This window comes from Perca flavescens, chromosome 10, assembly GCF_004354835.1.
Source record: "Perca flavescens isolate YP-PL-M2 chromosome 10, PFLA_1.0, whole genome shotgun sequence".
Taxonomy (NCBI): Eukaryota; Metazoa; Chordata; class Actinopteri; order Perciformes; family Percidae; genus Perca; species Perca flavescens.
This window is the reverse complement of record NC_041340.1, coordinates 35,560,856-35,577,027: the sequence shown is the minus strand read 5'-3', so window position 1 is coordinate 35,577,027 and position 16,172 is coordinate 35,560,856. Positions and strand designations below refer to the sequence as shown.

Here is a 16,172-nt window from a genome sequence, read left to right as displayed (position 1 = left end):
ATTTATACACAAGCTGAGAAAACCTCCTAAACTGAGGAGCAGAAGTAACACAGAACATCTAAAAAATACTCCATCATGAGTAAAAGTCCTGCATTAAAGATCCTACTTAAGTAAAAGTACAGAAGTATAATCGAAGTCCTTTAAAGTGTCAAAAGTAATGCCCCTTTGACTGATATATTATGACATATTACATTATTATATTATTTATACTGATGCACCAGTTTATACGTAGCATTTTGTAGTTGTAAGCTGTTTAAGTTGGAGCTACTTTATGTACAGTAAGTAAGTAGCTCCCATTTAACCAGCTTACAACTACAAAATGCTACGTACAAACTGGTGTACAGTAAGGTAATGTAGTTGTTCCCAACCCAGGGGTCAGGCCCTCTCTGAAGGATCAAAAGAGAAATCTGAATGGTCGTGATATGATATGAGTTTGTGGAAGATTTCACCCATCTGGGCAGTCTCATCAGTAAGGACAGCGGGGCATCTAAAGACATTAAAGCAAGGCTGGGAAAGGCTCAAGGGGCCTTCTCCCAACAATACAACCTTAAAACGAAGATGCTCCTATATAACTGCAATGTAAAGACTGTTCTGCTGTACGGTTCAGAGAGCTGGCGAGTTGTCAAAACAGACATGAGGAGAATGGAAGTGTTCCATAATGGATGCCTCTGATGAATATGCCAGATCTTTTGGCCTAATAAGATTTCCAACAATGAAAACGGGAAGCCGGAGCATCACCAAGGAGATTACGCACAGACGCCTGAGATGGCTGGGACATGTGTTGAGGATGACTGCATCATAAAAAGTCGCCTTAAGATGGACACCACCTGGCAAAAGAAAACCTGTATAGACACAATAGCTGGAACAGATGAACGTGTCATGGGGAGAGGCCCAACATGCTTCCAGGGACCCAATGCAATGGAGAGTGCTCATTGAAGCCTTATGTCCCATAGGGGATGAAGAGGAGTAAGTAAGTAAGTCATGATATGATTATTGGGCTAGGGATAGAAGTAAAAGAAGACACACCTTTGCTTTTGTGTTAGACACTGGATGGTTTAAATGAAACCAGCTGAGAAAGAGGAAATCAGTCTTTGTTGGAACAACTCATAGACCTCTGACATCACACGACAAGAAGCCTCCACCAGACACGGCTCTTTATAGAAATTCATACTCAAAAAAACTGGGAACCACTAGGGTGTAAATCACACGTTTTATCACCATACAATATTAGATCAATTCTTTGGACAATGTTTTAATATTTACTGATATCACAAAGTCTGCCGGTAGTACTGTAAGTCTACGATACGATTTCGATTTGATTTAATTCAGGGGCCTGGGACCGATCCCAGATGATACATAAGGCTTTTTAACACTATCAGTTACATTTGCATACAAAGCAACTAAAATATGATTTGAAAATGTCATTACTAAGTTATTCCAGACATTCAAATTAAAAACAAACAATACAAAGCGGCAATTTCAAAATAAAAGCTCATCTTAAAGATGACAATTTGTATCAATAATATTGGATCATTGAGGATTGAATCGATATATTGATCGAGATCGATGTATCATAACACCCCTAGGAACCACTGGTTGAATCTTCAATAAGTTGGAGCACAAAACCTGTGGTATAGGTGCTGGATTCAAAGGGAGCTGTGAAAGTGTACGCCTTGTACTGTAATTTTATTCTTTAATATCTTAGAAATGTATCATGTTTTAATCTCAAAAGTACGTAGTTACTACAGCTGTAACATAACATATGTAGTGAAGTAAAAAGTACAATATTTGCCTCTGAAACATGGTAGAGTAGAAAAAACAAATGACATAATGTGGAAATACTCAAGAAAAGTACAAAGACCGGAACACACAGAGAAGGACTTTGAGTGGGTGGGTTAAATTCTGTGGAATATCTGCCGAATGTTGCATATCAGTAACTCAATAACCTCTGATGACGTCTTCAAAACAAATCCTACATACTTTTCCACAACGCTTATACGTTTAAGACAATGAGATCACCCAGTCCAAATGTCTGCTTATCACAGCACACAAAGTCAATCTAATGAGTCATGTTCTGTAAACTTAAAATCATTTATCAGACATAAAAAGAACACTTTGTTATAAGAAGGCAGAATTCATTTCACGTTTGTTTGACTTTTTGAAATGTATTTCATGACAACCACCAAGGAGTACTGAGAATCAGGCTTGCAGTTTTATTTGCAGTTTTATTTTTATTTTTGATGTAAGACGGGGATTACCAACATTACATTGTGAAACAGGATGCTTATAGCGAAACCAAACAGCGATCCAACTGCCCTATAAACAAAAACAGCAAATAAAAAAAAATACTCAATTTTACATCCCTCTATGTTTGCAGACTTCTAATTTTGGCATGTGTTATCATTTTAAACATGTATCATCTCGTAGAAAAAAGTTTGTCAAACTATTAACACAGCATTAAGACAATATATAAGAACATGGAGAACAGGATTGTAATGGATTACTTTTAGAGAAGGTGCTGCAGGTTTGGCCATGACGTGATTGGCAGGAGCACAACATGTTTGCAGGATTCTAATAAACCTGTCGAGTGAAATGAGTTTCTGTTGGCCAAACGACGAATCTGTGTTACAATTTTTCAAAGTGCTTACATTTTGTTGGGTCTGATGATGTGTTCTCAATTAAAAAAAAAAAGGAAGCTACACGTTCACGCTAATGGTTGATTGACATGTCATTAAGCCAATAGGCTTAGCAGGCTGAGGTTAATGGGAGGAGGCAGAGCGGTTTGTAGATACCCATAATGCTCTGCTTTAGCACCTCCTTTCACTACAGCTGACAAGGCACAGCTGAACATAGAATAATAGAAAAAAAACATACTCAAAACAATCCACATATTTAATAGCCAAGTGAAATGTTGCTTCTTTTTATATATATATATATATATATATATATATATATATATATATATATATATATATATATCCTGTCTTAGTTCCAGGTCCGTCCGGGTCCAGATCTGGATAGATAGATCTAGGTCTCAGGTAGAAACGGTGTTAAGATGCTACTGCTGTGCTTTCTTCGCTAGAGCCTCGGCTTCCTGCAGAGAGACAGAGGGGGAGAAAGGAGGAAGAGAGGGAGAGTGTGTTAAATTAAAATGGAGGATATTGTTTTATATTTTCCTGCCACAGCACAGAGGAAAACCCCTCTGTTTCTATGGTAACTGGCACACCTCCCTGCAGTTCCTGTTGTAGCACAGAGGAGGCGCCAGTCTGCAGGAGGGAGAGGAAGAGGAGGAGAGGCCTGCTGGTGTGTGAGGATAACATGAACAGATGTATTATTATGTAAATGGTGTGTTTTCTGTACGGAAATCACACTGTGAGGAGAAATATATTCTTAGGCACATAAACCGGTGTTACAGGAAATATGGCCGTAGGAATGCAGTTCAAAGAAAGGACACATGTCAGTGTGTTTTTGTTGTTTGTGTGCTTACCTTCGAGCCCGGGGGAGCAGTCAAACCCAGAAATGCATACACTGCGTTGTCCTCTCTGGCATCGAAGAAGGCCTCATAGTTCTGAGAGAGAGAGAGAGAGAGAGAGAGAGAGAGAGAGAGAGAGAGAGAGAGAGAGAGAGAGAGAGAGAGAGGGGAGAGAGAGAGAGAGGAAGACACAGAGAGAACTTGAGATGCAGATCAATGGGAGGATCAACTCCAAACCTGAGGAATGATGATGTGAAACAGGCTTTGGATCAGCGCCTGAGGGCGACTGAGAAAGAGGAAGACACAGAGAGACCTTTAGATGCACATAGGGCTGCTCGATTATGGAGAAGAAAAAATCATAGACACGATTATTTTGGTCAATACTGAAATCACGATTATTTAACACGATTACTTATTGTCTTTTGAAAAGATGTTGCAATTATTGAACTTAAAAAACAGTAAAACAGTTAAAACACATCCACAGTGAAAATTTCCCTTAAAGTGCTCATATTATGCTCTTTGGCTTTTTCCCTTTCCTTTATTGTGTTATATCTTTTTTGTGCATGTTATAGGTGTATAAAGTGAAAAATCCCAAAGTCCCCCCCAAAGGGACTTACCATCTCCAACAGAAAACACTGTTCACCAACTGCTCCAATCAGCTCTATTGTAGTCCAGCCTTTACTTCAGAGACAAACGTGGTCACTTTGGAACACATGTTATAATGCTCACCTAGCTGCTAGCATGGCACACCCTCATACTCTGCTTCTGACTGGCTAGTAGTCCTTACCTAGGTACTGTCAGGGCACACCCTCATACTCTACTTCTGACTGGCTAGTAGTCCTTACCTAGGTACTGTCAGGGCACGCCCTCATACTCTGCTTCTGACTGGCTAGTAGTCCTTACCTAGCTACTGTCAGGGCACGCCCTCATACTCTGCTTCTGACTGGCTAGTAGTCCTTACCTAGGTACTGTCAGGGCACGCCCTCATACTCTGCTTCTGACTGGCTAGTAGTCCTTACCTAGGTACTGTCAGGACACACCCTCATACTCTGCTTCTGACTGGCTAGTAGTCCTTACCTAAGTACTGTCAGGGCACGCCCTCATACTCTGCTTCTGACTGGCTAGTAGTCCTTACCTAGGTACTGTCAGGGCACGCCCTCATACTCTGCTTCTGACTGGCTAGTAGTCCTTACCTAGGTACTCTCAGGACACACCCTCATACTCTGCTTCTGACTGGCTAGTAGTCCTTACCTAGGTACTGTCAGGATACACCCTCATACTCTGCTTCTGACTGGCTAGTAGTCCTTACCTAGCTAACCTAACTACTACTGTAACAGTGACTCCCAACAAAGATGGAACAGAAGTGAGATGTCTCACTCTGTAGCTAAAACAGAGAGCTCAACACACAGGGTGAAAAGAGGAGCTGCAGCAATGTGCAGTACAACAAAAATAAGGTGTTTTTTGAAAATTAAACCACATAAACCTATCCTGATATAACCTGTAAATACAATTATGAACCCTGAAAATTAGCATAATATGAGCACTTTAATACTTTTGTCGTTTGAACATTTATTTTTAAATTCAGTAATAGAGTTTATTTGCAAAACGTAATGTGAAAAATAATCATTTTTTTCCGATTAATCTTAAAAAACAATCAATGAATTGCACAGGCCTAGACGCAGATCGATGGGAGGATCAACTCCAAACCTGAGGAATGATGATGTGAAACTGGCTTTGGATCAGCGCCCGAGGGCGACAGTCATGGTCGGGGTTGTGTTATTTGTCCAAGGAAAGGCCTCGGTAGTTGATCCGATAGGACTCGATTGTCTTTGAGAATGTAACCCACAGCAAACAAGCACACACATTCACTCACTCATTGACTGTTCAGTCGCCTGCAGTCTCTCTCATTACAGATCCCTCACTTCTTCTCATTCCTTTGTTTTCACTCCTTTTGCTCCCACACACACATACCGCTACGCACACAAACAGATTTTTATAACAGGGGCCGTACAGCTGCAAGTGTACTGGGAAATGCTGTCCTCTTTGTCTGTGACATTCAATACAGCCTGTCCCGCATCTGCAACTTCACGTTCACTGCACAGCAAGACTAAAGGCTTTAGGCCGTGTGTCCATCTAATGGGAGTACACAGGGGCGATTCCCCCTAATGAGAATGCGACACGGATACAGTGCCTTGCCTTTAAATCAACTGTTCAGTTCTGTGAATTTTATCTCCACATGTGATGTTTAAAGGAGTTTGACATTTTGAGGAATACACTTATTCCCCTTTTACCAAGAGTGAGATGAGAATATAATTTATATCTGTTAAATATGAAGCCTTATCAAGGTGACAGTTAACTAAAGTTTGTGAATTACCCAGCAGGAAACAGCTAGCCTGGTTCTGTCCACAGGTAAAGCAATCTGCCTATCAGCACCTCTAACCCTCACTAATTAATACTTTATATCATGTATGGTATGTTGTTCAACAACCAAAGTGAAAAAAAAAACGTTGCTGAAGTTTCAGTTTATCGAGGGGTTATGTGCATATATCTTTTGTCGATTTTTTTAATTCTGAGTTTTTACAGATTTTGTGGGCTTTAGGCAGATTTTGTTACCTTTGAACAGAGCCAGGCTAGCTGTTTCCCTCCGTTTCCAGTCATTAGGCTAAGCTAAGCTCACCAGCATTTGGCTCCAGCTTCATATTTAAAAGGTGCTCTAAGCGATGTCACGCGTTTTTTAGGCTACATTTTTTGTCACATACAGCAAACATTTCCTCACTGGTTGAGCCATCACTGCAGCAGCGTTAGCACATAGGCTACTTCCACAATGGGATGACTCAACCAGCTCCTTCTTGTCAGTTATTGGCTGGAACACTGTTTGTTATGTTTGGTGGTGCAGGTTGGCATTTTTTTGTTGGCGTCTGTGGAGCCTGGGCTGTCTACAGAGACCATGTTTTTTTACAGTGTGTTCAGGGGACAGGCAGCTAGCGGATAGTGAGGAGAGGTTTGCTGTATGTGACAAAAAATGTTGTAGCCTATAAAACGCGTGACATCCCTTAGAGCACCTTTAACGGACAGATATTAAGAGTGGTACTGATCTTCAAATCTAATTCTTGGCTCCTCATAACTCCCTTATGCCATAGTTGAACTATTCATTTAATTGCTGTTTTGAAGCCTTCTGCCATGATAAATGTATGGTAGATCAATTCTAAATCTTTAATTTGATTTAATATTATTGCAAATATAAGGAAGACATTTTATGTCCACTTGGGGCAGCAGAACAAGCTAACGTCGACATATTATCGCCTTTTGGCCTTTTTTTTTTACTAACTCTAGCAAATACAAAGCAACATATTCTGATTCTGTCACCTGTTGAATGTAAATCCAGTATTCATTCTCCTTTTAGTTCTGTTTGAGTCTCCATAAACTAAGGATATATCTGACTCTTAACGGAACACAGCGACCTATTGGGACTTTATCTTATTCACCGTATCCCCCAGAGTTAGATAAGTCCATACATACCCTTCTCATCTCTGTGCGTGTCCTAACTCTGTCTGACGCACCCACCGCTAGCCTAGCTTAGCACAGAGAGGTAACTGGCTCCATCTAGCCTACTGCTCCCAATAAGAAGACAAAATAACGCCAACATTTTCCTATTTACATGTTGTGATTTGTATAGTCACGGCGTGTACAAATAACAAGGTCACATGAGACACAGCTGTCTTCTAACCGTATACACACTGGGAACTATATTCTCAGAAGGCGAAGCACTGCTACTTCTGCTACTTGGGCGGAGTGATTTGCTCGCAGCACCTGAGAAGCCCCGTGGTGAGGAGCAGAGAGTAACAACGGTGCTTTTCAGGTGTTGCACTAATCACTCCGCCCAAGTAGCAGAAGTAGCAGTGCTTCGCCTTTCTGAGAATATAGTTCCCAGTTTGTATACGGTTAGAAGATGGCTGTGTCTCATGTGACCTTGTTAACATGTAAATAGGAACATTTTGGCGTTATTTTGTCTTCTTATTGGGAGCAGTAGTCTAGATGGAGCCGGTTACCTCCAGGATCTGTGCTAAGCTAGGCTAGCGGTGGGTGCGTCAGACAGAGTTAGGACACGCACAGAGATGAGAAGGGTATGTATGGACTTATCTAACTCTGGGGGATACGGTGAATAAGATAAAGTCCCAATAAGTCGCCGTGTTCCTTTAAGCTGCTAAATTCTCCACTCTGTTCACAAAGTCTAGCTAGTCACACACTCTAGTGCCAGGCAGGGAGTGTACAGTGGGTTTATCTAAGTTGTTTTGGCGAAAACAACACTGATAAAGTAAAGCTGAAGGCCATAAAACCAAAACAACGAGCTGGGTGATAATTCTCGGTGGGGTGACATCTTTCACATCACACATAGTAATTTCATTTACTGTTAATATAACAGTAAATATATAGTACAGCTTTAAACATATTCAGTCTAAAAACATCAGAATCAGCATTCAGAACCCCACCATACATGATTTGTGTGTACTGAGGAGATGAGTATGTGACCTATCAGAGTAGTACTGTAATCATGCGCCAATAATTCAGAGCATCTGTGTGCATGTGTGCCTCACCCCGCAATATTTGCTTTCGTTGAATATCTGTGGGGGGAGAGGGTTCCCCGTGGCCGGCCTGGACTCCTCTGGAACATTCTCTCTCATCCACTTCCTGTTGTCCTCGTTGGCTGCGATGTCACGCTCCTCATATTCAATCTTATTGGCCGCCAGGAAGCCCATCACATCCTGCTGCTGCTTTTTAATCTGCGTGCGGGGGGACATGAGGGAGGGTAGCAGAGGGGAAGTTGTCAGTTAGACGTGTGTTTAAATTTCAGCCATATGAGGAAACATAAGGGCCTCGGTTCACCATACTGTCATCAGTCTGCTGCAAAAATAAGGACACTTCTTCTCTGCTGTGAGAAATTACACTAAGGAGATGGCCGGCTGCTCTGTTACTAAGAAACCACTCGTTTGCTGACAAGTGAAGAAGTGATATAAGACTATTGAAGAGGGTGAACTTGGGCAAGGCCAAGCAGGGACGGATTGTGTTTTATCTGCATGAAAAAGGCCAGATAGTGAGGAGGATGGAAACTCCCGTCATCATTCTCACTTCATTGTTTAAAAACGGAACCATAGTTGCATATTTTTAATTTGATAAATCGTCAAAGCCTATCATTTTTACAAAATAAAAGAGAGGAAATTGCCCACAAAGAAAGAAAAGGCTGTGCTGTTGCACCATATTTAACACTTGTCTGGTTTGTGACACTTTTAAAACAGTCCATCCTGCTCAATGCAAAACCACAAGCTTGTTATCTCTGACAGGATGCAAATAACCAACACTACGACCCAACAGGAAGTACGCAATGTATCAAGAATGACACGGTGACACCCTATGGGCCCTCATCTCATTCAAAATGTACTATCAGGCGTGTCCTTTAAGTTGCTCTGCCACAGAGTAACTCAAATACAGTCACACACAGCAAAGTACTTAAGAAGCTACAGAACAGACAGAAACGTGTGCTCGTCTGGATGTGTTGTTCCTGCTTCTGCCTCTATCTATATGGATGTGTGTGTGTGTGATTTAGTATATGAAATTGTGGTCCAATGAGGTCGCAGTGGGTGTGTGTGTAAGAGGGAGGATGGCCCTACAAGGCCAGACGGAAACAGGAGCTCCTCTGGGACTCGAGAGGAGGTAACTGGTCAAACACGAGCCAAATAAGGCCTGCTGCGAGGAGACGCACACACATACAGCCTCAGCTGCGCGCACACACACACACACACACACACACACACACACACACACACACACACACACACACACACACACACACACACACACACACACACACAAACACACAACAAAACACAACAAGGTTGTGTGGACGATAATTATTTTATTGTCTTCCTGCGAGTCCAGGCACCTACATGAGGGCTCCTCCCAGCTTTATGGCATGCAGAAGAGACAGGTGGATTATTTATTATGCAGCCATCTGCTGAAACAACAGTGAGCTATGGAAATGAGGGACCTGACAATGCTGGCAGATTAGCCGTGGTGCAGTTTGAAATCATTTAATGGCAGTCGCACTCCAGAGACCAAAGTCCTAAAACCAGCTCTTTGCCCACCTGCCCTGGAAACAGGCAACGGAGTGGAACGCCATGAGCTCAGACTCGCTTTAACTCCCTGTCTGTAAACACAGACAATCCTCCCTCTGATGGAAGAATCTGCACAGTCTGCTCTTTCTCCATTTTTGACTTACATAGTAAACATTCAGCTGGTACCCGTACCCAAAACGGCAATAACTTTATCCTAAATTGCTAAAATGACAAGTTGAGCACAATGATCCACTTTCTCCTTTCTTTTGGTGCACTCTGGCCATTACCCAAGAAGCCTGCATTGTACTGTTGCCAAGCAAAATTAATTTGTAGGCCACACTGGCCTCATGCCATCTGCCCCTACCTCTAATTGCACAGTGAGAGTTCCTAGTTCTGCACCCTTTAGCCCTTTGTATTGCTCGCTGGGGTCTTTAGTGGAGCTCCTGGTGGTATTAGTATAAAAGAAAACAGGCTGCCTCTGCCTTTGGGTGTGGTAATAAACAACCACTCTTCTCCTGTTGCCCTATATTACTCATTATCTCTGGAACGCTAGAAATGAGTCCTCAGTCCTTCTAGTAGATAGTGAGAGAGATGAGCCAGCAGGGCCTTTAGGCCTCGGGTCTTGATGTCCTTAATCCAGGCTTTCTCTTACAATACCTAAATAGTTTGCCTTGGTATGCAAATTTAAACTGACATTGAGTATAACAAAATGCAAAAGTAGGAGAGACGTTGTCTCTGTTGTTTGTTTTGTCCACACATGGATCAGGCAGTAACTCTTCTGTGTTTTTAGCCCTGTGGCTCTGTGGATGGCAGTAGCCTACTGGTCCATCAGTCCACCACTTTGGTCCAGACTGAAATATCTTTCAACGACTAGATGGTTTTGTCATTTAGAACAGACATGCATGGTCCACAGGTGATGAATGCTACTGAGTTTTGGTGTTTCCCTGGCATTTCCTCTAGCATCATCATGAGGTTGACATTTTTGTTTCTTTAGTGAAATATCTAAAACATATATATATATATATTGGATGGGGGATACCATAAGATTGTGTACAGACATTCATTTTCCCCAAAGGAGGAATCTTTGTGATCCCCTGACTGTTTCTATAATGTCACCAGTAGGTCAAAGAGTTGACTTATCCTGTGAAATAGCTCAACATCTACCGTCCAAGATGGACTTGTGTTAACGTTGGTGAACCCCAGACTACTCTAGCGCCGTCATCAGATCAAATTTGAATGTGTCCAATACTTTGGTTTATGACATTCCCATCAGCCTCGGCTGAACTTTGGGTTGAGAGCTAATAATTAGCAAATGTTAGCATGCTAAAATGCAGAGCTGATCAATCCCTGAAAACAAGTCAGAACTGAGGCATCAACAGCTGCCAGACAAAGCCAGGCCAGGGATTGACTGGATGCACAACACGGGCTGGGATCAATACAGTGAACGCTGATTCAATCAGTTATGTCGACTCGAGGCTGGGGTCAATTCATGTGCAATTTACTCATGTAACGGAAAAGACATTGGCAATTTTGTCAAACATTCTGTATAGACTAAATTACCAGTCCAATGGATCGGGAGTCCAACATTTGAATGCAGGAAAATCCAGTCTGGACTAAAGCAAACATGGAATCCACCCCAGCTCTGTTGTGTTTGTTTGGGATAAAGGTTTTGTCTTGATTAGATCAAGTCTGATTTGTTAAACAAATGCTCGTTGGAATTTTAACAGCAACAGTAGCCTCCACCCAATCTTGAGCTCATTCAGCATTACAACATTGTTACAAAAAGAGCCTTACACTGCTGCTCTGGCTGGGTTCCCTCGCTGCTGCTGCTGCCTGAAGGTGAAACAACAGCAAAAGGCCAGAAAATAACCTTTCATAACAAACTGACTGACTGACTGACGGTCCAACTCAAGCCTGACCTACAGGCCCTAATGTCAAACCTACAGTGGAAGAAGAGCAGTAAATCTGATGCAGAGAACAGAAGACTTGGACATGAACAACGCTGTACACACCGGAAATACATTCCCAAGTTGTTACTGATTCTTAGTACATTTATAGTGGCAATGAGGAAATTGTACAATAGCGTGGCTGCAGTGCATAAAGGGAAATGGGGCAGTAAATGTGATGTTTTTTTGGGCTCTTACCACAGACGTTTTCCATTTTCAGTTAGTGCTCCACAGTCTAGATGGACTGCTACAGGTGTGTATTTACATGTGTACATTTTAAAGAAAAGCCTAGTTTGTTATTCAGATTTGGCCTAGAAACAGGTGGTACTTTTCACTCAAATATACTGCATGTACAAATATGAGAATGTATTTTTTTGTTTCTTGTTTTGTCACAGCTGAGATTAACATCAGGACATGGGTATGTCGCAGGATGACCTAATCTTTACAAAGCCATTGACGGTAACACAAGAAGTCTCTCTGGAGATTTCACAGCGAGTCACAACACCATTCTTCAGGTGACTCAAACATTCTGCTTCTCATTTCTAAGTGGAACTACGATGATGTCAGCGCACATTCGGTTTGCAGGGACGCCACTCTCTACAAGGAGCAAGCACAGGCCAGGGGTCAGGGGAGAACTAAGCTTTGCTCATATCCAATGACCAGGGTCGGACCGGTGTTTAACCCTTCTTTTGTCAATTCAAACTAAGCCAGTCAACATGGGTTGATCCCTCGTTATGACAATTCAGAAATGACCTGGGTAGGCCTTGTCGATAAATGTCGATACCGGTACCGATACCAATACTGTGATTTAGATACCAGTTCATAAATGATACTTTTTTCAATACCAATTTTATAAACATCATAAATATACATATATATATAAATTTTCTGTGTGTAACGTAGAGTTTTTCCTTAGTAGAAGCATGCTGCATGCTTATTGGCTCACTGACTCTGATGGGATTTACGCCTTAGGGATTGGAATTGGTTATTGAGTGATGAGGCATTTTCCGATACTCGAAACTTTAGAGGCAATTCGGTCGGTGCCTAAAAAGTATTGAAATCCTTAGCCGGCCCTAGACCTGGGTCACAACCTGGGAGCCATGCATACCAGTTATCTCATGTGCTAGAAATGGGCGGGGCGGTTTACACATCACATTCAGTGAACAGGTAACGTTGTCACATACTCCGGTCCAACTGTACACCAGCAGAACTAGTGTTTTGTACTTGAATACCTCATTGTACAGGTGCTCTCTCTGCAGCTCAAACTCAGGCGCACGGAGAGGAGAGACAGTGGAACAAACTGCGAATAGTAGAAATAAAACATGTTTTCTGATTGTTCCACAGCGATTATGTTCTAAAGCACTAAAATATAACCTTCAAACACTCAACAAATGGAAACATATGCTCTTATAATTTAATTCTCCTCTGCATTTCGTTCATTGCAGGTGCAGCAGCACACAAGGCAGTAGCATCCTCTCGATTTATGACCTTTTTAAAATGAGGGGAGAACGTAAAGTTAGGCTTTGCTGTCGGCTTCCCGACTTACTTTAAAAAATACAAAGGAAGAGAGCGATAAGTGCAAGCCAGTGGGCACAATGAAGTGCCGTCTACAGATGTGTGTCTCGGGCGAGCGAGAGAATGAATAAATGTTTTATGTGTGCGTCTAACCTATGACAACTGTGTGCCCCCATTTCCAACCAATGAAATCATTTTCCCAGCCCGATTCCACACAATGATTAAATGCAAACTGTTTGTGGTATTTTGCTAAATAGCCTAATATTATAAAAGGCATTAATGTTATATTGTTCCTCAAACTACAGCAGCAAAACCTTACAAAGATAACATTTATTCCAGGACTATCATATTGGACTGCAGTAAGTACACACGTATGTGGAAGCCAATGGACGGACACGCACGCACGCACGCACGCACGCACGCACGCACGCACGCACGCACGCACGCACGCACATCTATCTATCTATCTTTAAAAAGTATACCTGTGTCTGAATACTGCTGACTGTTGCTTGTCAAGCGCTGAATCTGATACATCCCTCTGGCTAAGTTTACAACGTCTCTCTCGCTGACCTGCAATAGTTTCCTCAGTGGAGCAAAAGCTTTAAATGTAGTTTTTTTTTCTTTTTTAATACTCCTACTTGTCTCTCTTGTTTTGGCTGTGGCTCATATGCTGAACTAGATTAGAGTGATTCATGTAGCAGTAGACACTGCTGGATAGTGGAATGCAATCACTATTGTTTTGTAGTCACTGATGCAATCGAACTGCAAGCTGAGGGTTTCAACCACAATTTGTCCCTTTTTAGTTAGTCAGAATGTTTTTAATGGAACTGATTTGTATTCCATTACGCAGAGAGATATTCTAACATGAAAGCTGTATAAATCAGACATGGACTAATTCCGAAAAACTCTGTAATGTGACAGCATATCCGATATCTAAATAAATCCAAACAAATGAGTTAACATAGCAGAGCGTACCAAGATAAAACATACAGACATCATGGAACGTCAGTAACTCTGTTGTTTTTCTTCCAAAAGAAGATGTAAAACGGAGATGATAATAGGAGTAGAAATGTGTCTGTGCAGCATTTAAGAGAACATAAGCTTGCCCACTTGTTCTAGTGGAGTCTACTTAAGACAGATCAATGAGAGCTAATGCATGTTTCCCAGACAGGCTGTAGCACAGTGATGGCATTGCTGGCTTTAAATTCGGACCGCTCTGGCTTTACAGGAAGCTCCCGTCCTTTAAGACTGCTGCTGAGCTTTTGCAAATGTCATTTACTTTAAGGGCAATAAAGTTCCAACTGTCCAACTAAAAAGAGGCTCTGTGCTTGATCTCATCCTCTGTGTGTGAGCTGTAAAGACAAGTTGCTCAATTAGAGTAAATCATCCGAAAGGTGACCTAAACCACATGATGTGACAAGGGACTTTAATTAAAGGCTGGTATATCTGTGCCATTTCCATCACAACCCTTTCAATTGTGCACTATGAAACATTTTAGTAACAACGTTGTAACAAGCACAACGCGGTTGATAGTACTATTCCACAACTTGCAGTAGCTGTAAACAAACTATATTTGATTACAAGAATAGCACGTTATAGCCAGAATTCCAGCCTTAGTGCACTTTAAAAGGTAGTAAATGGCATTGTGGCTACAAATCAAGACCTCCAACAAGTCCTAAACAGAGCATGAGTGTTTCTGGGCTGCAGCTGCATGTCTAAAAAGGGGCCCTGGAGAATTGCATCACCATCATTTATCTCAACCCTGGACGAAACTAGCAAGAATGAAGCTGATGGTTCTCTGCATGGGCTGCAGGACATTGAAGGCGAGAGAGAGAGAGAGAGAGAGAGAGAGAGAGAGAGAGAGAGAGAGAGAGAGAGAGAGAGAGAGACTCTGTCCCCCTTATCAAACACACAGACTGTGAAGAACCCTATCCTGACATCAGGTGATACAACAGGACCTTTTAAGTACATAAATGGATTTTGAATGCATTCCTTTCCTGTTTGTCAGCCTGGTTTCAGCTGCACAAATACTGAACTGTGAATTCAGGAAAGCCTGTGACAAACCACAGCTGAGAGACAAGCAAGCCCTACCTCAAACTTCCTCTATGTCTCCTACTCTGAGAGAGAGAGAGAGAGAGAGAGAGAGAGAGAGAGAGAGAGAGAGAGAGAGAGAGAGAGAGAGAGAGAGAGAGCGAGAGGGGAAAAGACAATTGACAGACTCCATCTGTGTCCAACTCTTGGGGAGAGGCAGAGCAGCATGTTCGCTGATGAGTCAGACCACTCCAGACTGGGAGGATGACAGCCGGATGGGCATCAGTTAGTGAGTTCAATAAAAGTTCGGCTGCCTTTTGTATTGTCAAACAAGCGCTGGAGGCTGCAGATCAATCTAAAGCTAAAACATCATATAACCCATGCTAATAATCTTTTATCTCTTACCGAAGTGGATCCGGAGGACGAAGCTATGTACACTTTGATCACCATGGTTCAATCCCTGGTGCTGCTGACACAAGTCCGGTAAGCAGCGGTTGGTTGCTCCTTGCAGACACTTTGCAGGCGGATTGCTCGGCAGCGGGACTAAAAAAACACAACTAACTTCCCCGGCTCAAATGCTGCGTGTCTGTCGGAGGCAGCGCAGACGATCTGCGCAAATGCTCCGGTTCCCCCAGCACTGGATGGCGCTTTGCATTCCTCCTCCGCCTCTACTCGGCCTCCCCGCCCCTTCTAGTCTCTCTCTCTCTCTCTCTCTCTCTCTCTCTCTCTCTCTCTCTCTCTCTCTGTAGAGCGAGAACACACACTCGGACGGAGACGCGGAGGGGGCAATGGGCCCATCATGATGGCAAGGCAACAACAGGGTTATATTTTGTCTGATCATTTCAGCATCGACCCCATTGTCTGCAAGCCAGGTATTGGCTATTTATGCACCGTCTCAAGTGTTCTAATCAATTCGGTTATGGTAGGTCCCAAAGTGAATGTTAGCTAGGTGAAATAAATAACAAAAATCTGCTGTGATTTCGAACACTTTTGGGTAACAGCACAGCTTCTTTAAGCGCCGTGTTGTGCGGCCGATCATTACACGGGCTTTGTGGGCCCCCTGCAGGCGTCTGGGGCAGACGACGCAAGGCTTTCCCT

The 16,172-nt window shown here is 42.5% G+C and overlaps 1 protein-coding gene across 1 annotated transcript; it reads right to left on the bottom strand.

Annotated features, from left to right (window-relative positions):
* Positions 1-2,193: 2,193 nt before the first annotated feature.
* On the bottom strand, positions 2,194-15,750 carry sh3bgrl (SH3 domain binding glutamate-rich protein like). Its single transcript, XM_028588936.1, has 4 exons — positions 15,480-15,750; positions 8,068-8,253; positions 3,488-3,568; positions 2,194-3,094 (listed from the first exon to the last, which is right to left on the bottom strand). The coding sequence occupies exons 1-4, from the start codon at positions 15,522-15,524 to the stop codon at positions 3,059-3,061; spliced, it is 348 nt and encodes a 115-aa protein (XP_028444737.1). The 5' UTR covers positions 15,525-15,750; the 3' UTR covers positions 2,194-3,058.
* Positions 15,751-16,172: the final 422 nt, after the last annotated feature.

Bases quoted from the DNA above. Each gene is read 5' to 3' on its own strand.
- sh3bgrl (XM_028588936.1), bottom strand. From the start codon at position 15,524: ATGGTGATCAAAGTGTACATAGCTTCGTCCTCCGGATCCACTTCG. The intron at 3,569-8,067 runs GTGAGGCACACA...TCTCTCTCTCAG, and splicing joins ACGAAAGCAAATATTGCGGG to AACTATGAGGCCTTCTTCGA. The intron at 3,095-3,487 runs GTAAGCACACAA...GTCTCTCTGCAG, and splicing joins CTGCTCCCCCGGGCTCGAAG to GAAGCCGAGGCTCTAGCGAA.